Source organism: Salvelinus sp. IW2-2015, linkage group LG16 (genome assembly GCF_002910315.2).
Source record: "Salvelinus sp. IW2-2015 linkage group LG16, ASM291031v2, whole genome shotgun sequence".
Taxonomy (NCBI): domain Eukaryota; kingdom Metazoa; phylum Chordata; class Actinopteri; order Salmoniformes; family Salmonidae; genus Salvelinus; species Salvelinus sp. IW2-2015.
Genome location: NC_036856.1, coordinates 24,452,440 through 24,475,270, shown reverse-complemented (window position 1 = coordinate 24,475,270; position 22,831 = coordinate 24,452,440). Strand labels below are relative to the sequence as shown.

General features: G+C 43.1%; 2 protein-coding genes across 3 annotated transcripts in view; one reads left to right on the top strand and one right to left on the bottom strand.

Annotated features, from left to right (window-relative positions):
* The window catches only part of LOC111975636 (ubiquitin carboxyl-terminal hydrolase 24-like), a 36,896-nt gene extending 22,851 nt beyond the window's left edge, over nt 1-14,045 (bottom strand). Inside the window, 17 exon segments of the mRNA XM_024147566.2 lie at nt 300-398; nt 519-641; nt 643-679; nt 681-778; nt 882-950; nt 952-1,091; nt 1,634-1,748; nt 1,869-2,027; nt 2,252-2,326; nt 2,418-2,483; nt 2,781-2,846; nt 2,961-2,996; nt 3,076-3,198; nt 3,297-3,440; nt 3,644-3,711; nt 3,866-4,034; nt 13,367-14,045. Coding sequence (XP_024003334.1) covers nt 300-398; nt 519-641; nt 643-679; nt 681-778; nt 882-950; nt 952-1,091; nt 1,634-1,748; nt 1,869-2,027; nt 2,252-2,326; nt 2,418-2,483; nt 2,781-2,846; nt 2,961-2,996; nt 3,076-3,198; nt 3,297-3,440; nt 3,644-3,711; nt 3,866-4,034; nt 13,367-13,639 — 1,860 coding nt within the window. The 5' untranslated portion in view covers nt 13,640-14,045.
* Nucleotides 14,046-14,181: 136 nt separating this feature from the next.
* LOC111975635 (biogenesis of lysosome-related organelles complex 1 subunit 2) lies at nt 14,182-16,743 on the top strand. 2 transcript variants are annotated; one of them, XM_024004090.2, is made up of 5 exons: nt 14,182-14,363; nt 14,896-15,012; nt 15,174-15,293; nt 15,414-15,518; nt 15,968-16,743. In XM_024004090.2, exons 1-5 carry the CDS (start codon nt 14,189-14,191, stop codon nt 15,997-15,999), a joined length of 549 nt encoding a protein of 182 aa, XP_023859858.1. In that variant the 5' UTR covers nt 14,182-14,188; the 3' UTR covers nt 16,000-16,743. The 2 variants fall into 2 exon arrangements, with proteins under 2 accessions (XP_023859858.1, XP_023859859.1); XM_024004091.2 differs by lacking the exon at nt 14,896-15,012.
* The last annotated feature ends 6,088 nt before the right edge of the window (nt 16,744-22,831 follow it).

Here is a 22,831-nt window from a genome sequence, read left to right as displayed (position 1 = left end):
GTGAGTCGTTACATTCCTACTATACACGCACATCACTTATCCAATAACTCACCCCTCACACCTTGACTCACACACATACCCCTTACAACCTCAATGAAGATTGGCCCAACCCACAGAGAATTAGACACCCACTGTAGTACTGGAACAGCTCGTTAAAATCAACAATACAGCAATCATTCAGTTACAAATCAACCCCCCCCATCCAGCCCTCCTCCAGGATTGGTTGGTGTGAGCAGTCAGAAGATTGTAGGTGAATGCTGATTGGTCATTAGATTTTTAAGGAGAGGGGCTTCTCTTACTTTGGCCAATGAGTTTTCTTTGGCTTTCTTCTTGCCCCAGGAGCCAGTAAGAAATGAGGTCTGAGTGTCGCTGGTTTTACCCTCCTCCTCAGTCTGAGTCTATAAACATAAACTGGCTTATTCAGGTTGTGTGTGTGTTCAATTGATATTAGACTTGAACTCGAAAGCTGTGAGTGACATAGCGCTTCAACCTTGAGAGAAACAGTGTGTGTTTCTCACCTTCTTAATGTCCTCTATACATTTGATGATGTAGCAGCGTTTGACAGTCTCCTTCACAGCGTATGCATCAGTGAGGATGGCCAGGTGTTCCTCAGACGCCTGCTGTACCAGGGAGGTGGGCAGGGGTTGGCAGGTGGGCTAGCTCCCACAGCACCTCAGCACCTTCCCTGTGTGGCCTCAGAGCGGGCCTCTCTACCAATCCTCCCGATTCAGACTGAGCAGCTTCTGCCTCACACCGGTTCACTCTCTACCTCCCAGCTCTGGAACACAACACACACACACGTTACACCAATCATTACTAACACATACAAACACACACAATTTATTGTCCCACAGAAACGTTCCTATAGCACACATACAGACCTTCTGTATAAGGACAAACAGGTGGCTGAGCTGCTCGAAGTTGAACTTGACGGCAGCTGCAGCCATGATGGGTGTGGATGTTCTCAATCACCGTGGACGACTGTCCTGCCTGTATCATCCAGATCTTGGAGAGCTCGTCCAGAGACAGTTTACTGCCCAGCAACCAATGATGCCTTTTATTCGATACAAACTGGGCCTGGTCTATGTTACCTGGAATACACACTCCACAGTTATATTACTGGTCATGTTACCTGGATACCAGACTCCACCAGTTATATTACTGGTCTATGTTACCTGGAATACACACTCCACAGTTATATTACTGGTCTATGTTACCTGGAATACACACTCCACAGTTATATTACTGGTCTATGTTACCTTGGAATACACACTCCACAGTTATTTACTGGTCTATGTTACCTGGAATACACACCCACAGTTATATATTACTGGTCTATGTTACCTGGAATACACACTCCACAGTTATATTACTGGTCTATGTTACCTGGAATACCACACTCCACAGTTATATTACTGGTCTATGTACCTGGATACACACTCCACAGTTATATTACTGGTCTATGTTACCTGGAATACACACTCCACAGTTATATTACTGGTCTATGTTACCTGGAATACACACTCCACAGTTATATTGCTGGTCTATGTTACCTGGAATCACTAGTCAAGATAATAGAATAACATAAATAGTAATAATATGTTGTTCCATTGTTAACATTAACTGTCTTTACCCTCCAGTGCTATTGAGAGGACAGAGTTTTCCACCAGCCAGTCCAGCAGTCTGTCTGTGTCAATGGCATTCTTCACCGTCTTAGACACAGTACTCTCCTCAATCAGCTTAGTCACCTAGACACACAAACACATTTTATACAGTTTATATAACAAAAAATGTCCACATGGACAGTAACATAATAATGAGAGCGGTTTGACCTCTAACTCTTGACATTGTAACCCCTGACCTCTCACCTCTTTGAGGGAGTTCATTTTGGTGGAAAAGTGAGGAGTCTTCAACATGCGTAGCAGAGTGTCCAGGCGCAGGTCGTCCACAACAGTTACCAGGGCGGTCTGGAACCTCATACACAGCAGCTTGATGGCCGACAGCAGCTCTGGGATGCTCACCAGCCTCTACAGGATGTGAGGGGAATATAAATGATGAGCCATAACCTTACACTGCATTCATAGGAAACTCTGAAAAGTCAGTCTGGGAAACAAAGAGTTGCTTCAGACATGGAAGCTCATAATGAACGATTTTGGACGTTGGACACTTATATTTCAAAAGTTTCCGGGAGCTTTCCAGGGTATGTAGAACAGGGCATTGTGGGTATATAGAGCAGGGGGTATTGTGGTACCTTGTCTTTGAGATCTTTCTCCTCAAGGTTCTGAACGTAGGTGATCATCTTATGGATAACAGGATCCAACATGGGCTACAAACACAAACGTCATTATTAGCCTCATTAACTAATCAACAATGTTGAGGATGTAACGTTTGACGCATGTTGGAGGAAAAGGTGTTACCTGCACAAGGCTGGAGTTGAGGTATTCTGCACACACAGATAGAGGCTGGACCAGAGCAGACACACACTGCAGAGACACACACAGTTACATACACACATACTCTCAAAAACCAGAGTGGTCATCTCCCACGGGTGAGGGGGTGGGGGGCTTGGGCAGCTGCATTCTCCGGTGCCAGAGAGAGATTAACATGCTAATGGTGCAGATCGTCTGGGCTGTGAGAGGGATCAAATGTGTGTGTGTGGTTCCGGTTAGGATCCTCAAAAGGAGCGATTCACACAAGGAGGCCTAAGAGTAGCCACACAACAGAGCATTTATCTGAGCGAGGCTTCAGGACTGTGTGTGTGTGCATGTGTGTGTCCTTACCCCGATCTCTATCTCCTCTGTATTGAGTTTAGCCTGGATAGCAGTGAACCCTCCCATCTCTCCAAACTAGAGAGAGAGCAAGAAGAAAAGGACATGGTGAGAGAAACACACAGTCACATCACTAAATACAGCAACAACACTGAACTATCACCGATATGTGTGTGTGTAGGTGGGGCTTACCAGATTGACCAAGTCTACCAGCCAGCCATGAGGCTCCTGTAGAAACAATTGCACACATACATAGGTGATCAGTCAGTAATTTTTTTGTCCTAGAGCAGCAACCATGTGACCTCACCTTCTGGTAGTTGTTGCTAGGCGAAACAGCGAACATGGCTTCCTCTCCAAACACCTCGCTCCAGTTCCTCTGACACGCCTTCATACGGTTCTTAAAGTGGTACTCATTGTCTGGGTTAAAGGCCTACACACAGAGACAGCGAGAGAGAGGTTATCCTTTGCAAGGGAGGTGTGATGGAGTAGCATGTGTGTACTATATGTAACATGTGTTTGTATACCCACCATAGCCAGTACTCCCATTAGCCCAACAGGTATGGGTTCCTGTTTGACCCTCTCAGCCACCAGTTCCACCAGTAACATCAACATGTTATAGATCCCCTCATGGATCTCTGTCCCCCACTTATGGACCGCACTACTGGTCAGGAGCTACAAGGGGGAGAGCGAGGGCAGGAGGAAGGAGTCAGTGAAAGTGGCAAAATTACACCAAACAGTCCTGTTAAAAAAATGATTCCTTTCTTGAAACTGGTGTTATAAACAGGTTATACAGCGCTCACTCATAAGTGTTATGTTTATACACACACACACCTCGTCTTCTTAAAGGTTCATGCATGCACACACACACGACTCACCTTCTTAAAGGCCTCGTGCATACACCGGTCCATAAACCGCTTACAGTTCTCATCTGCATCTGCCAGACCTGAGAGAGAGCGTGTGAGAGACAGAAAGTGAGCGGAGGAGAAAGCGAGAGAGACTGTAGTTATTGTTTGACAACTGGGTGCAAAATAATAATGTGTGAAAAGCATTCAACAGGGACAACATGACACAAAACCCACACACTCACTCTCTCTTACCGTGTTTGGCTAGGCAGGTGGCTGCGACCAGACATTTGCCCAGTGACTCCTCTCTCTTGTAGGGGATGGACCAGTGGTCAGTGAACACTCTGCTCTCCAGTTCATACAGGTTAGTGGTGGGGAACTCCATACTGCTCCCAGAACAGTTCCCATTCTCATCATTATTCCTCTGAAACACAAACACTTTATAGTTCTACTGTACTTATGATGCTTTATGACATTGTCAACAGGATGGTGTGTGTGTGTGTTCTGCCCATTCAGTAATGCATACCAATATATGATGGATGGAAGGAGGAGAGAGAGAGAAGCGTCAGGTTTCAGCGCTCCTCCTCCATAGAAAGATGTGGAGCGTTAAAGTCTGGATGGAGGGAGTCATGGAGATAAGCCTTTCTCTAAGACGCAAAGGTCAACAGCCAAACATTCCACGGTTGGGAAGCACCTACCAATCAGAAACCTCCGAACAGCACAGTCCAATCAGATACCTATATCTGAGGTTAAGACAGTTTGGACAACTGTTGACCTACCGCTTACAGAATAACTGTGGATTAACAAGTGGCCAGTTTCCCAGACTGAGTCAACTCCAGGATCACTAAGCATGTTTATAGGAGAATCTCCATAGAAAGATGTTTACGTCTTGAAATAAACTCATCTGGGTTAATAGATAGAAAAACAGCCCCTGGTAGTAACTAGCTGCTGCTAATAAAATAGACAGTTAGCACTGTTTCCTGTCAGCATTAGGCCTATTAAACACAGTAATAATAACAGGACTAGTGTTGTGTTCCTGCATGAGGAGAAGGGGAGGATTGGAGCTTTGGGCTTCTCTCAGGGGGACAGGGTGTGGTGTCTGTGTCTTTCCGGTGTGTGTTTTTATGTGTGTGTGTGTGTTGCACAGGGCAGCTAAGTAACTGAGCCCCTAGTATGTCTGGCATATGAGACTGCAGGGCTGTGTGTGTGTAGTGCTATAATTAGGATGGGAACGCAGGGCCACAGACCTGTGACATGCATCCTAAGGCACAAACAGCAGACACACATAAGCTGGAGAGGGAGAGGATGGAGGAGAAAGAATGGGACAGAGAGAGGGAGGATGTCTGGTACAATGGTCTGAATGTGAAATATTTTTCTAACCTGGATGGACACGTTTAATTTAAAAACAAAACAAGGCTGCTTTGATGTCACAGTGCACTGTTACTGGAAAATGGGGTACATTTAAAACCATTTCAGAACATTTCGCAACGCTGTGCCCTACTGAATGCAACCCCGGTGTCATGTTTCTTCTTAGGGACCGCTTGTCTTCAGCATCTCAACATCCCACTAAATCAACAACACCAGACACACCCTGGAGAGCAACATCACCCTACACACCATTTCCCATAGCGATGAAGACATCTGACATGATCTACTGTGTGTAGCGAACAGAGACGTACCCACCCGAACCCTAGAGAGATACACACCTGGTGGCCGCTACACATTAGGGTTCTTCTCCACCGCTCCGTCCTTCAACAATCCTCCCCTAGATTCATCTGTACTACAGTGCTTTCCTTCACCTCTCCACCGCTCCGTCCTTCAACAATCCTCCCCTAGATTCATCTGTTACTACAGTGCCTTCCTCTCCACCCGATCCGTCCTCTTAACAATCCTCCCCTAGATTCATCTGTACTACAGTGCCTTCCTCTCCACCTCTCCACCGCTCCGTCCTTCAACAATCCTCCCCTAGATTCATCTGTCCTACAGTGCCTTCCTCTCCACCTCTCCACCGCCGTCCTTCAACAATCCTCCCCTAGATTCATCTGTACTACAGTGCCTTCCTCTCCACCGCTCCGTCCTTCAACAATCCTCCCCTAGATTCATCTATACTACAGTGCCTTCCTCTCCACCTCTCCACCGCTCTCCGTCCTTCAACAATCCTCCCCTAGATTCATCTGTACTACAGTGGCTTCCTCTCCACCTCTCCACCGCTCCGTCCTTCAACAATCCTCCCCTAGATTCATCTGTACTACAGTGGCTTCTCTCGCCACCTCTCCACCGCTCCGTCCTTCAACAATCCTCCCCTAGATTCATCTGTACTACAGTGGCTTCCTCTCCTCTCCTTCCTTTCAATAGTCTACTGAGCCATTAACGCCTTCATTAGCACTTATCTGAGAGAACTGGAATAGTGAGAGCCAATACCGTTCACCAGTCCAGTTTGGAAATACAATTATTTGCAAAACTGCATCTCCAGGTGTGCATTCTCTATGCACGGCATTTACTGAGTGAAAACAGACAACTGTTGACTTGCTGTTGAAGCAGCACCCCCTCCCTCTATTCTGTACATGATTGACAGCTGTCCTCCAGCTGCGGTCATCACACGACAATTATGTCAAACAACCAATCAAATGTGAAGTCATAATTGATGAAACAGTGAGATTGTATTAGATACTGAATCAATGCACTAGATGCAAAACTCTAGTGATCCATTGAGATTCATAAATGCATGCTGATGTATCGAATCAGCATGTATTTTAACTAGATAGCTGCTTATTGAACAGCGCTTACATAGATAGCTAGTTGTCTTTGCAGGCATTGTAACGTTAATGTTCAGAAAATAGCTAGCTGGAAACACTTGATGCTAGCTGGCTAAGACTGCAGCTATGCTGGTGCTTTTCCAGAAGATACCGACCCTACGGTTTCTGCTTGTTTACACTGAGCTGCACTGGGGTCGGAACGGAATTATGGTTACATTAAGACACCGTGGAGCCGGCGATGGGATATGCCACTAATGATGGAGGGAAAGTTGATACAGTTGCATATCTGGATATTATTTTTCATTATATATTTTATTGTTTTGACAATATTGCAATATAATTTTTTCACTAGTTTGTTGTACCTGCACCAAAATTCCAGTATTTTTCTTTCATAGCTTGTTCTCCAACTTCTTTTTAAATAGGGAGACAATTTGTTTAGAGCACATTTCCATGACTGCTCAAAACTAATTTCAATCAGTGCTCTCTCTTGTCCCTCTGCAAGAGCAATATGTTTGGAACATCGAATTGCAATAAAATCATAGTATCAAATCACAATACATATAGAATCGTGAGAATCGAATTCCAAAATGACTGCGGTAGCCAGTGCTAGCTAGAATGAGGACGAAATGGTCAATTTTCCAGGAAATCCAGCAGTATTTCAATCTTCTTGATGGAGCAGTGTGGATAAAGGTACAATTTGGAGTACAGTGGCATGTCCCATCCTAGCCCTTGATCATGACTCTCAGATCCATTACATTACACATATGAGTCAATGGACGAAGGCGTCTGCTGTACGGGGAGTTTTGTTAAGAGCCCCGGCGCTCGGTCTGAACATTGCCAAGCATCACTTGCGGTACGGTTTTGGAAGCATAAGGACTTTACCTTTCATATCACTGAGAAATAATTTTCTAAAAACGAAAAAGGTTAAATCGCTACACACTTTTATAGGGTTAGTATTTCCACACGGCCATATTTCCATGTTACAGCACTTATTTACGGAAAACAGACAGAAGACAGAGTGGACTACCTGTGCCAATTCGCTACAGTGCCTTCAGAAAGTGTTCACACCCCTTGACTTTTTCCACATTTTGTTGTGTTACAGCCTTCACACAATACCCCATAATGTCAAAGTGGATTTGTTTACATTTTTTWAAACTAATTAATAAAAAATAAAAAGCTGAAATGTCTTGAGTCAACGATTCAACCCCTTTGTTATAACACACCTAAATAAGTTCAGATGAAAAACAATTGCTTAACAAGTCACATAATAAGTTGCATGGACTCACTGTTGCGTGCAATAATAGTGTTTAACATTATCATTGAATGACTACCTAATCTCTGTACCCCACACATACTGTACAATTATTTGTAAGGTCCCTCAGTCGAGCAGTGAATTTCAAACACAGATTCAACCACAAAGATCAGGGAGGTTTTCTAACGCTTCGCAAAAAAGAACACGTATTGGTATGTGGGTAAACATTTTAAAAAGTAGACATTGAATTGAGCATGGTGAAGTTACTAATTACACTTTGGATGATGTATCAATACACCCAATCACTACAAAGACGTCTTTCCTAGCTCAGTTGCCGGAGAGGAAAGAAACCGCTCAGGGATTTCACCACAAGGCCAATGGTGACTTTAAAACAGTTAGTTTAATGACTGTAATATGAGAAAACTGAGGATGGATCAACAACATTGTAGTTACTCCACAATAGTAACCTAAATGACAGAGTCAAAAGAAGGGAAGCCTGTACAGAATACAAATATTTTATTTAACGAGGCAAGTCAGTTAAGAACAAATTCTTATTTACAATGACGGCCTACGAATTCTGTTTGCAATAAGGCACTAAAGTAAAACTATAGAAAATGTGGCATTGAAATTAACTTTTTGTCCTGAATACAAGTGTTATGTTTGGGGCAAATCCAACAGAACACGTCACTGAGTACCACTCTTCATAGTTTCAAGCATGGTGGTGGATGCATCATGTTATGGGTATGCTTTTCATCGGCAAGGACGAGAGAGTATATTTTAAGAATAAATGGAAACGGTCTAGGTCTAAGCACAGTCAAAATCCTAGAGGAAAACCTGATTGAGTCTGCTTTCCAACAGAAACTGAAATTCACCTTTCAGCAGGACAATAACCTAAAACACAAGGCCAAATATACACTGGAGTTGTTTACCAAGATGACATTGGATAGTCGCCTAGTTACAGTTTTGACTTAAATCGAATTGAAAATCTATGGCAAGATTTTAAAATGGCTGTCTAGCAATGATCAACAACCAACTTGACAGAGCTTGAAAAATTTTGTACAATCCAGGTGTGCAAAGGTCTTAGAGACTTGCCCAGAAAGACTGACATCTGTAGTCGCTGCCAAAGGTGATTCTAACATGTATTGACTCAGGGTTGTGAATACTTACGTAAATGAGATATTTCTTTATTTCATTTTCAATAAATTAGCAAACATTTCTAAAAACATGCTATCACTTTGTCATTATGGGGTAGTGTGTAGATGGGTGAGAAAAAAAAAATATTAATACATTTAGAATTCAGGCTGTAACACAAGAAAATGTGGAATAAGTCAAGAGTATGAATACTTTCTGAAGGCACTGTGTCTGCATCTCTGAAACAAAAAGGAAGCCACAAACCTGTTGTCACTGAAATATACTGTTGGCTGCAACTGTGTTAAAACCGGTTAAAACAGTGCACAGTAAGTGTGTATTTTGTATTTGTGAAATAATTTTGATGTGATATGAAAGTAGAGGGATTTATGTCTCTAGAACCGTAATTGAGAATCTATTCACGTTTAGATGGAGTATTTGTCTGTTTTGGCTTCCAGAGAAATTTCCCCTTTAAACAGAACATGGGCTAAGGAGTAACATTAGGCTCCTTTAGTCCAATATTGGGTTAATCCCATCCCTGCATTGAGGTAAGTTTCCAACCCATATCTTGCGCCAGCTCCACCGTGTCTAAAGGCCAATTTATGTTTGATCCTGCAATGCAGTCCGCAGGCTCCATACGGAGGGTGTGACGCAATTGCGGAGCCTCCAGAGGCTTGCGAAGGCCAAAATGAGCTCTGTACGGTGATGCCGTGCGCCTCCCAAATTCTGTAACAATGCGGGGGGTTCCATATAGCTCCGCATTGACATGATTGGTTGACGGTAGGTGGGGGCGGTATATCCTATATAACACAAACTCACTTCCTTGACAACAAACATGGAGAACTTTGACAACAGGATATCATAAGTTCACAAATAAAAAAACATCTTTATGATACCTCATGTAGGGATTTCAAAGACATGAAAATGAGTGAACTCCTGGAAAGAGATCGGGAGGTAATGGGAATAGTTGTGGTAAAGAGGTCAATGGAATGTAGACCGTGGGGATAGAACATTTATCAAATCTGATCGAACAAAGTGGATATTTGTCAAATTCGACATCCATACAAGCATTATATTCTGATTTTTACCTCGACAGTGTGAAATAACATAAATAATAGCATAAATGTAGGCTAATTTTGCTGGGGGGGGGGGGGGGGCAATGGGGAGATTTGGGATGGAGAAGCAGGTGGGAAAACAGTGCTGTCTTTTTACTTCATGCTATCTTGGCTGAGCTCCTATGTTAAGCACTGGGAAAGGGACTCCAACATCTCAGAAGAGGTAAGGTCTTGTCTTTTCGTCTAGCCAGTGACTTGTAATTAGCAGGATGGTTGTAGAGATTAGCCCTGAATCACTACGAGTGGTGTGGTGCAGACCAATTTATTGGACGTGTATAACAGCTCCCCGTAGCGCAAGAAGTATGAATGCTCTGACTTCTGTGGAGGACCTATCAAAATAAATGCTGTACCAATAAAATGTATTTATAAAGCCCTTTTTACATCAGCAGATGTCATAAAATGCTGTACAGAAACCCAGCCTAAAACCCCAAACAGCAAGCTATGCAGATGTAGAAGCACGGTGGCTAGGAAAAACTCCCTAGAAAGGCAGGAACCTAGGAAGAAACCTAGAGGAATCAGGCTCTCAGGGGTGGCCAGTCCTCTTCTGGCTGTGCCGGGTGGAGATAGTACATGGCCATTGTATGGCCACTGCAGACATGGGATAAACCATGCATTTAAAGCAGAAATGACAACGTTTTAAATACTTTGCAGATATGAAACAATCAGACAATCATAACATCAGTCAAAAATATCATATTCCCAGTTTATGCTTCAAAACAAACTTTATAATAGGTTTACAAAATAGTTTTGATTTTACTCAAACTTCCATGATGTACAGTAAGGCATTGTTGTTAATATAATTCACCAATACATTTCTTGGTAGTACAAAAAATATTGCTATCAGGTTGTAAATCACAGCTGGCCTGGTACATCGTTTGCTGCCTCCACCCATTCGAGATGCACTGTTTCAATGAATCAATATTTTGAACAAAAACGGACGATGTAACTAAGGCTGGGAATGTCAATACAATCAAACTAGCAAGGGCAATAATCACAAGTCATTCATAAAGTGGCTAATAGGCTAGCACATGTGTCAAAAACACGGATCGCGGGCCGAATATGACAAACAAGCGAGTATAAATGAGTCAACAGTTGACTCATCTACTGTCTAAAATTACAGCCTAATGCGCTCGCATCAGTGAATCCAACTTCAATTGCGCTGCTTTAGTGTGTCCCGTTTATAGCCCGTAGCACTATACTAAGCTAGTATAGTGTAGAGAATCATTGAACCATCTAAATATATTTTCCATAACCAAAAATAGAACAGATCTACCGCCGTTTAGACTTGCTTTCAAGTAGAATGATAGATCTATAACTCACATTTCTATGTGAATTTGGTTGGGTCGTTACATATTGACACTAAGTTTAAATGTTACAACAACCTATAGGTACATTTGCTATTTGGAGTTATGAAATACTTTTTGATTATGCACATCTGCAAGCAAAGCAGAAAAGGCTGGACAAATATGATTTCTCTCTTCTTTTGTATTAATATGTTAAAATGCTATACATTTTTTTCTAATAAAACAAAGACCAGTTTGGGTTGCAGTTCTATGTTTTTTTGTAAAATATGGCCCGTGTGCTGATTGAGTCTCACACCACTGGGCTACCGTATTTATTTATGTAGCTAGCTATTTATTTAGCAAGCGAAAAACACAGAGCTAACGGTAGCTAGCTAGCTTCTGGGAGGATGTCATGTCATTGGAGGAGTGGGTGAGTGACCGACTTTTCCCCCCTCATATCGTTTTCGGTAGCTAGAGCTGCAGGTGTCATTTGGTTAGCTAGCAAGAAATGTGAATCACTTTGCTAGCTAGTTATGCTGAACTTGAACGACTGTTATCCACAGTTACCATATCAAATGTATTTGTCATCGATCAAATGGGTGGGAAGGCAAGTTCCCATTCAGTTGTCAAAAAGTGGGTTGGGACAAGCATGCATTGGTAGGCAAGCTGCAGAAGAACGAGCAGGCTACTATTCCCCATCGTTTATCAGTGGAATTTTGACGGCCAACTAGCTGAAAAAGTTTGAGGGTTTATCCAATGTTCCCTCATTAGATTTTACCTCATCTCGCTCTAGCTAGCATTAGTTTTGATCTTGTTGTTGTTTATGTGCATAGGCAACTGAGGGAGAGATCCTACCTTTTCATGGTTTGATCAATAGGACTGTGAAGTTCCCAAGAGGACTCCTGTGTTATTTACATATTTGCAGAAATTCATTCAGGTGTATGGCTTTTGGCAAATGCATTCTAATGATCTATAATCGTGCTGTTGTAACTGCCTGTAAAGACAGTCCAGTTCAAAGTGAATGATGGCAGGCCTGTGTGGCAAATGGTTTATTTTCATATGGGCCTACTGTAGCTCTGATTGGCTATGATGCACCGGTCTGCGTAAACTCTGGTCCTGGACAAGACAGATGTTTTTATTAGGTTTTATTTATTTATTTATTGTCCAAACGCACAGCCGCTTTCCCATTCTATATTGCTATAGAATTTTCACAAATGTCTTACTATATTTGATTCCCAAACATTCTATGATTTTATGAACACTTAGATATGGTCATTTTCAAGTTCTCGCTTGTCAGAAAATATATTTAAAAAAAWATATATATATAAAAAGGGTCATATTCTTCCTGGGGGGGTTATATTAACATATTTGTTATGAGATTTAATGTTGCTAAAACGCTGTCAGTTCCACTTTAATGTAACCATGACTGTTCCAACACCAGTGCAGCTCTTGTAAACAAGCGTAACGGTAGGGTCGGTATCTTCTGTTGATGTTAGGGCATTTAAACTTGTGGTTCTGATGGGTACGTGAGACATCAAGTTGTCAGTGAACTACAAACAATTTAAAGAGCTTTGATTATAAAATGTTTAGCACAAAATGGCCATATCAGGTTAGCCACAGGCGGTTGCGAAATCGCACCGTCTCACTCCACTAGTACAGCTATATAACGTTAGCCAGCTAGCGTAGTTCCATTACATTCTGCTTAGCTGTATGCAGACGTGCATTTTCCCAAGTGTGCGGAGATCACCACATTCACTCTCTGCAGACCTTTATCGGCAACTATTGCAAAACACGAACTAGTTGTTTAAAGTAAACTAACCCGCTGGTTTGCCCATGTAGATTCGCGCAACGACCATATCCCCTCCCCCAAGCGTTGGGATAGCTAGCTACATACAGTAACCAACAAGCTAGGCAAATCTACGTTTCTGATGTTGGCTAGTGCACCCATTTTCAATATTGATCATGAAAGTACTGAATTTGCAACTCAACTAGCCCAGGTCTGTCGAATTTTGTAGCCCGAGATTGAGAAATTACGTCGCGCATGCCGCGGGTTTTCCCTCCCTATTTTGACAGCAAGGCATGAGTATAGCGCGCTATGGAATGCTATGAGCGAGCGCTTTCTCCCTATTTAGCCGGCATCGCTGGCTAGTAGCTTTGATGCTAACTAGCTTGGTGTTCTCGCTAACTAACGAAGCCAGCGAGCTACCATCCTTCAGCCTTACCTCGCTCTCCACCACATCGTGGTAAGCGGGAGGTGGGTCGAACCCTCCAGTCCCAGTCCGCCCGGTGGTCTCCCCTTCTCCGCATGGGCCCGGGGCAGGGCCACTCTCCATCGGCTCATATCCATACCCAAGCCCGGGGCTTTCGTTGGTCAGGAGCGCCACAGCCTCGTTGATGTCGTTTTTCGCCAGGCGTAGCGCCTTGCGTATAGCCACGGGATCTGGGAAACCCATGCAGAGGAGGGTCGTCGTGTGTTGCTCCTCTTCTGTCTCCATGGTTAGGTTGTGTGCGTCTCAGGCTAGCTAGAAACGGGGTGTATAACAGCACAGCCCTGTAACCGTGCACGGCGCCATGTTTACAGTCACACACAGCAGGCTGTCACGATGGTTCACTGGACGCTTCCTGTGTAGAGCGTCACTACCCTGACCCACCCATTACACGACCAGAGGACAGAGGAGCCCTCTTTCCCCCTTTTTAGCCCAAAACATATATCGTTAGGTTGACTAACTCTGCAAACACTTGTCAAACTGACATGATTCACACTGATTCGAAGTGTTCATAATGCAAAATGAATACAGGCAAAACAGCATGGAAAGCTCGAGCTCACTAACGTTACACTCGAACAATCTGAAAACAATAGAATATAAAACTATCAATCAATATGAATAGGAACACTATAGCTACATTAATCGTGGTATTATTGTTTGTGTGATGGTAAAGCACCTGTCAAGGAAAAGGGTGTGGCTCGAATTTGGAATTGTAGGGGGAGGAAAATAATAAATGTCACGTGAAGCTTTGTATCATGTGACTGGAGTAGATGCAAAATGGCGGCCACGGGAGAGGAGGCTGCTGAGATGGACTGCATCTCAAGAGTTTCCTTGGCCCATCCCACCGTCCTCAGCCTGGGAGGGAGCTCAGAACCCCGGGGAGAGCCTGGCGAGACTGCCTCTGAGGGCCTGGAGGTTGTGACTGCGGCGCCCAAGAAACCCATCAACAGCAGTGAGTTCATGACTCAGTTCCATTACACATAAGTAATTGTACTTATGGGTCTTCGTTAAGAGCACATACGCTCGGTCTGAATTGTGTTTTGCATTTATTTATTTTTGATGTGATATGAAAGAGGGATTTATGTTTCTAGAAGCGTACTACAATTTAATTGATTCACGTTTAAAGATTGAGTTGTCTGTTTTGGTTTCAAGAGCAAATTTGCCCTCAAATGGACGAAAAGACAAGTTCTAACTGCAAGTTGATGCGCTGTTTTAGTTATTGAAAGGAAGAAGAATAGCAACTTAGCTATCTAACTATTTGATTGCTCTGTGACCATTTATCTATCTGCTGAGACGAGTTTGGTGTTAATACCAACACATTAGAATGCAGTAGCCCTACTAAGGCAGTGGCAAATTCATCCTTCCTCCTTGGAGAACTTAGAGAACTGTTAGTTCAAATCTGAGGGAGTGGCCAGCAACATCATCAGGAGGTGGGATGTTTCTCAGAAATTAAAATGGTGTAACTACTATACGTCTGTGTGTAGGTGATGGTGGGGTGGAGACTGCAGAGGAGGCCGTAGAGCCAGCAGAGCCAGACATCAATGAACTCTGTACAGACATGTTCGATAAGATGGCTGTCTTCCTACAAGGAGAACTTACTGGTCTGAATATCTGTCTGTCTGTCTCTCCATTTATGTTGTCTATACAGGCCTATATAGTCACATACTATATACTGTCTTGTCTTCAGGATAACAACTGTCATAAGAATCTCCTGTTGTGGAGAAAATATCATTCTCATGCTCCCCCGTTTTCCTCTTCCCAGGCACCTGTGAGGACTACCATCTGCTGGAGAACATGAACAAGCTGACAAGTCTGAAGTACATGGAGATGAAAGACATCAGCATCAACATCAGCAGGAACCTGCAGGACCTCAACCATAAATGTATGTTTATTAGTCCTTCAGACGTGAAGGGGACGAAATTCTCGTAGGTCTTTCAGAAAACAAAATATAGCCTTAATTTAGCTGACTTTAAAAAAAAAAATGGTATTGTGTGTGTTGCAGACGCCAGCCTGCAGCCCTACTTAGACCAGATAAATCAAATAGAGGAACAAGTGTCTTCTCTGGAGCAGGCTGCTTACAAACTGGACACCTACTCCAAGAAGCTGGGTAACACACACACACATGCCTGTGGAGAGACAGACCATATCGTCATATTGCAGGTCTATATTTATACCAGGGCTGTAAGGGGAGAAGAGCCTACTGAGTTCCAGTGTGTAACCCTCACCAGACTGACTGAAGTGGTCAATAGAAATAAATATCTGTATTTTCATTCTGAGTTTCTAGGACATCTTTATTAGCATCTGTTATTAGTCTCTATTGCAGATGTACTAATAATAGCCATGTTCCAGTGTTCAGCTCAACATTAATGTTAGGGATTTGATTTAGGACAGCCTGAGAGTGCCCTCTGCTATTTGAGTTTACCTCTCCACCCTGAGCTCCAACAGCAGAGAGCGCTAGCACACTGTCCTAAATCAACAGCTAAAAATACACTTCTCCTGTGTGTGACTAACTGTAGGAAGGTGAGTGAGTTCGTCTCTTTTTCTGTCTCTCTGCAGAGGCCAAGTTCAAAAAACTGGAGAAGCGATGAAGAGGAGGATTATGGAAGGAGGAAGAGGGATTGTTGTAGGCCTGAGGGTTACTGGTCCTCCTTCACCCAAGCTGTAGACCAAACCTAACATATATGATCTGAGGAAGCAGACCCACCTCTACAACATCAGCCTGATATAGAGAGGAATGGGGCAGCCTGGGGTTGGTCGGAGGAATATCCCAGATGTTACACCTAGCATTATCATTTTGGTCGGATCATTTAAGTTGCATCTTAATACCAGGTGTAGATGGTGCTTTGAGTAGTTTGTGTCCATATTCCTGTTAACATTCCAGGTCACTGTCAGTCCTGTCAAAATTGCTATTCACTTCCTGGATTTACTGAGTTTATCTTGAATTGTCCCCTGTCGGGTGCACACTACTGTAGATTCACCACCCTCCTAACCTAGAAGTTAGTTACACAGATGACAACCAAATTCACTTTGAAGGACTTTAGCTTCTTTAAATGTTTTCCTGTGCTGCTGGCATTACTGAATTAACATGACAAAATTACCTTTATATTTTGTTGATTTGTGTGAATACTACTGTTTCTTAAAATCATTGTCATACATGTGATTGTAGCATGTGTAAAATGTATCCAATTTGTAAGTCGCTCTGGATAAGAGCGTCTGCTAAATGACTTAAATGTAAATGTATCATCTAAAAACATTAACTTTGAACTGAAAATACATTTATCAAAGAAACTGATGTAATTTCACCAGTAGATGGCAGCGGTACTCCATGTTCATACTGCAATCCTGTGTGTGTGTTTGTAAGATTTGGGGTACATTTTATTAATCGGAGACAGTGTGGTGATCTCCCAGAGAACATTATTGAGTCACATGACATTTACACAGAAACATGCCCCGGAATCTAATCAACACACAGATACCCCCCCTATTTCTTTTATTTAACGAGGAAAGTCAGTTAAGAACCAATTCTTATTTACAATGACGGCCTACGGGTGCTGGGGGACGGGTGCTGGGATTAAAAATATAGGACAAAACACACATCACGACAAGAGACAACACTACATAAAGACCTAAGACGACATAGCATAGCAGCAACACGTAACACATGACAACAGCACAACATGGTTGCTACAAAAAACATGTTTCAAACATTATTGGGCAAGAAGGTAGAGACAATACATCACTAGAAGCAGCCACAACTCTCAGTAAGTGCTCATAATTGAGTGAAGAGATGGAGATAAAACTGTCCAGTTTGAGTCCAGTTTGTTCCAGTCGCTAGCTGCAGATTACTGAAAAGAGGAGGAACCCAGGGATGTGTGTGTGCTTTGGGGACCTTTAACAGCATGTGACGGGCAGGACAGGTGTTGTATGTGGAGGATGAGAGCTGCAGTAGGTATCTCAGATAGGGGGGGAGTCCTAACCATCCTAACCAACCAAACCCACACTCAGAACCCCTCTAGAGCCCTAAACAACTACAGAAATAAATTTGTATTTGTCACATGCTTTGTAAAAAGTGTACACTAACAGTGAAACGCTTACTTACAGGTCCTTCTCAATGCAGAGAAAGATAAATAAAAGTAATAATAAATACACAATAAGTAATGATAACTTGGCTACATACACTGGGTACCAGTACCGAGTCGATGTGCCGGGGTACAAGGTAGATATGTACATACAGTGCCTTCAGAAAGTATTCCTATCCCTTGACGTATTCCACATTTTGTTGTGTTACAGCCAGAATTCAAAATGGATTTAAATAAAAAACAATTATTGTGATCAGACAGCCTTAGACTGACCTCATCACCATTTTAAAGGTCTTTAGTTGATATCTCAAATGCTTAAAGTGTGGTTTATATAAAGTGCACTAGTCCATTGCCATGCATAGCTATCTACCAGTGTGGGTGTTCCTGCCCTTAATTGTTTGCTACTGAGTTGGTTGTTCAGGTTTAAGCCAGGTGTGCTGCGTTAGATAATTAGCGTGTAGTTCACCCATGCTTTGTCTCCCTGGAGTAGTTCTAATCACGTTCTGTTAGATCACAGGTGTCAAACTCATGCCATGGACAGCCGGCCAAGTGGCAGCGGGTTTTCGCTCCTCCCTTGTACTTCATTGATGAATTAAGGTCACTAATTAGTAATGAACTCCCCACACCTGGTTGTCTAGGGCTTAATTGAAAGGAAAAACCCAAAACCTGCAGACACTAGGCCCTCAATGGAATTAATTTTACACCCCTGTATTAGATGTGGCACTGTCTTGTAAACGACTAAATGTGGTCATTTAAAACCCCTCTAGGGTACGTGGGACGGTAGCGTCCCACCTCTTCAACATCCAATGAAACTGCAGGGTGCCAAATTCAAAACAACAGAAATCACATAATTAAAATTCCTCAAACATACATGTATTTTACACTATTTTATAGATACACTTGTTGTAAATCCAACCACAGTGTCCGATTTCAAAAAGACTTTACGACGAAAGCAAACCAAACGATTATGTTAGGTGAGTGCCTATTCACAGAATAACACAGCTATTGTTTCAGCCAAAGAGAGGATTCACAAAAATCAGAAATATAGATAAAATTAATCACTAACCTTTGATGATCTTCATCAGATGACACTCATAGGACTTCATGTTACACAATACATGTATGTTTTGTTCGGTAAAGTTCATATTTATATAAAAAAATCTGAGTTTACATTGGCGCCTTACGTTCAGAAGTTCCAAAACATCCGGTGATTTTGCAGAGAGCCACATCAATTTACAGAAATACTCATAATAAACATTGCTAAAAGATACAACTGTTATGCATGGAATTTTAGATGCACTTCTCCTTAATGCAACCACTATGTCAGACTTCAAAAAAGCTTTACGGAAAAAGCAACCCATGCAATAATCTGAGGTCGGCGCTCAGAGCCCAATCAAAACAAAAATATACCCGCCATATTGTGCAGTCAACAGAAGTCAGAAATAACATTATAAACATTCACTTACCTTTGATGATCTTCCTCAGAATGCACTCCCAGGAATCCCAGTTCCACAATAAACGTTTGTTTTGTTTGATAATGTCCATCATTTATGTCCAAATTCCTTTTTGTTGTTCTAGCGTTCAGTACACTTTCCAAACTCACGACGCGCGTTCAAGTCCAGCGGAAAGTACGGACGAAAAGTTAAAAAGTTATATTACAGTCCGTAAAAACATGACAAACGAAGTATTGAATCAATCTTTAGGATGTTTTTAACATAATTCTTCAATAATGTTCCAACCGGAGAATTCCTTTGTCTTCAGAAGTGTGATGGAACAGAGCTCGCTCTCACATGAACGCGCATGGTCAGCGCATGTTCAGGTCATGGTAGACCTTACTCAATCCCCTCTCATTCGGCCACACTTCACAGTACAAGCATCAGACAAGGTTCTAAAGACTTTTGACATCTAGTGGAAGCAACATTACCAATATCCCACTGTATCTTCAATAGAAGCTGAGTTGAAAATCGAGCAACCTCAGATTTCCCAATTCCTGGTTGGATTTTTTCTCAGGTGTTTGCCTGCCATATGAGTTCTGTTATACTCACAGACATCATTCAAACAGTTTTAGAATCTTCAGATTGTTTTCTATCAAAATCTACTAATAATATGCATATTCTAGCTTTTATGGCTTTGTAGCAGGCCGTTTACTCTGGGCATGATTTTCATCCGGACTTGAAAATACTGCCCCCTACCCCAAAGAAGTTTTAAACTAATGAATGCAAATAACTTCAATCATAGTTTCCATCGTCTTACCTGGTCTAATTAACAAAGTAAAGTCATTGTCATTAAATGCTCATTCTCATTGGTTAGTACATGTGGGCGGAGTTGAGGTGTATCGCGATAAATGCTTTCCCTTTCTCTCCGCTTGAACACCAATTTACCTTGTGCTCCATAGCAGTTTTTTGCATCATGTATGTACAGGCAGTTGATTTAGGATGTTGTAGACTCTTTAGTTCCACTAAGGGGACAGTTGGACTCTGTTTAAAACTGGAAAAAGGGGTAATCCCATGATATGTTTTAGTATTTAGGCCTAGTATTAGCTGCAGTAGGAACCCTATTGAGGGGCTGAGCTTTAGACTTGCCATCGTCTGTCATTTTTGTGAGTTTTCGTATTCTTAATGTTGCTGCTATTGACAACTGTTTGAGACAAGCCATGTATCCTGAATCTGTAATATATTAAACTATTACTTTGTATCCTCCCCATTTCCACCTCCCTTGGCTACACTATTCTACACAATACCCTATAATGACAAACTGGACACATGTTTTTAGAACATTTTATTGAATATGAAATTTACAAGTATTCACTGAGCCAATACTTTGTAGAAGCACTTTTGTCATCTTTGAGTAGACTTGTATGTTTGTATTCTTTTATTTAACTAGGCAAGTCAGTTAAGAACAAATTCTTATTTACAATGACGGCCTACCCCGGCCAAACCCTAACCACACAGGGCCYATTGTACACCGCCCTATGGGTCTCCCAATCACAGCCACTTGTGATACAGCCTGGAATCGAACCAGAGTCAGTAGTGACAACTGTAGCACTGAGATGCAGTGCCTTAGACCACTGCGCCACTCGAGAGCTTTGCTAATCTGGATTTCCTTGTAGATTTTCTCAAGTTCTGTTAAGTTTGATTGGGGAGCGGTGGTGAAAAGCAATCTACAAGTCTTTCCACAGATTTTCACTTAAGTACGTTCTTGTTCTGAAGACATTCCAGCATTTCTTTGGCTATATGCTTGGGGTCATTGTCCTGTTGGAATCTAAATCTTCGCCAAAGTTGTTTCCACTCTGAAGCAGGTTCTCATGAAGGATTTACTTGTGTTTGGCTCCATTCATCCTTACCAGTTTCCCAGTCCCTGCCGCTGAAAAGCATACCCATAGCATGATGCTCCCACCACCATGCTTCATGATAGGGATGGTGTTAGACAGGTGATGAGCTGTGCCTGGTTTACTCCAGACATAGCACTTTGCATTAAGGCCAAGAGTGAATCTTTTGCTTTATGATCTGTCTTTCAAGTGCCTTTTTGCAAACTTCAGGCGTGTCGTCGTGCCTTTTTCTCAGGAGTAGCTTCCGTCTGGCCACTCTCCCATAAAGCCCAGATTGGTGAAGTGCTGTAGAGACTGTTGTCCTTCGGGCAGGTTCTCCCATCTCAGCCAAGAACTGTAGTTCTGTTGGGTTCTTAGTGACCTCTCTGACCAAGGTCCTTCTTGCCCGGTTGCTCAGTTTGGTCGGATGGTCAGCTCAAGATAGAGTCTGGGTAGTTCCATATTTCTTTTCAATTTCCCAATGATGGAGACCACTGTGCCCTTGAAACTTTCAACACTCTAGAAATAGTTTTATACCCTTCCTCAGATATACAGTACCAGTCAAAAGTTTGACAACTACTCATTCAAGGGTTTTCCTTAATTTTTTGACTATATCTACATTGTAGAATAATAGTGAAGAAACCAAAACTATGAAATAACACATGGAATAATGTAGTAACCAAAAAAGTGTTAACCAAATCTAAATATTGTCACGCCCTGACCTTAGAGAGCCTTTTTATGTATCTATTTGGTTTGGTCAGGATGTGATTTGGGGTGGGCATTCTATGTTTTTGTTTTCTATGATTTTGTATTTCTATGTTTTGGCCGGGTATGGTTCTCAATCAGGGACAGCTGTCTATCGTTGTCTCTGATTGGGAACCATACTTAGGTAGCCCTTTCCCTCCTGTCAGTGTGGGAAGTTAACTTTGTTTGTGGCACATAGCCTGAAGCTTCACAGTTGTTTTTGTATTGTTTATTGTTTTGATTGCGTCATCCTAATAAAAGGAATATGTACACTCACCACGCTGCGCTTTGGTACTCTTCCTTTGACGGCCGTGACAGAACTTCCCACCACAAAAGGACCAAGCAGCGTGGCCAGGAGTATGAGACAACCTGGGAGGAGGTAGAAAGGTGGTCGGTCGACCCATGGAGAGTGCCAGAGCCCGCTTGGGATTCAATTGAGCAGTGCGAGGAGGGATACCGGAGAATGGAGTCGGCGAAACGTACACGGCTAGCGAGGAAGCTCGAGAGGCAGCCCCCAATTTTTTGGTGGGGAGGTACACAGGGAGTTTGGCTGAGTCAAGTTGGAGACCTGAGCCAACTCCCCGTGCTTACCGTGGCGAGCGTAGTACTGGTCAGGCACCGTGTTATGCGGTGGAGCGCACGGTGTCTCCAGTGCGCGTTCACAGCCCGGTGCGCTACATCCCAGCTCCCCGCATCTGCCGGGCTAGGGTGAGCATCCAGCCAGAATGGGTTGTGCCAGCTCTAAGCTCGAGACCTCCAGTGCGCCTCTACGGCCCAGTGTATCCGGTGCCTGCGACCAGAACTATGGCTCCTGTATGTCTCCCCAGCCTGATGAGTCCTGTGCCTGTCCCCAGAACCAGGCCTCCTGTATGTCTCCCCAGCCTGGTGAGTCCTGTGCCTGCTGCCAGAACCAGGCCTCCTGTATGTCTCCCCAGCCTGGTGAGCCCTGTGGCAGCTCCACGTACCAGACTGCCCATACGTCTCCTCACTCCAGTGATGAGCCATGGCACGAAGCCTCCAGTGATGATCCATGGCACGAAGCCTCTAGTGATGAGCCATGGCACGAAGCCTCCAGTGATGATCCATGGCACGAAGCCTCCAGTGATGATCCATGGCAACGACTCCAGTGATGATCCATGGCCAAGAAGCCTCCAGTGATGATCCATGGCAAAGAAGCCTCCAGTGATGATCCATGGCAGAAGCTCCAGTGATGATGCCATGGCCAAAGCTCCAGTGATGATCCATGGCACAGAAAGCCTCCAGTGATGATCCATGGCACGAAGCCTCCAG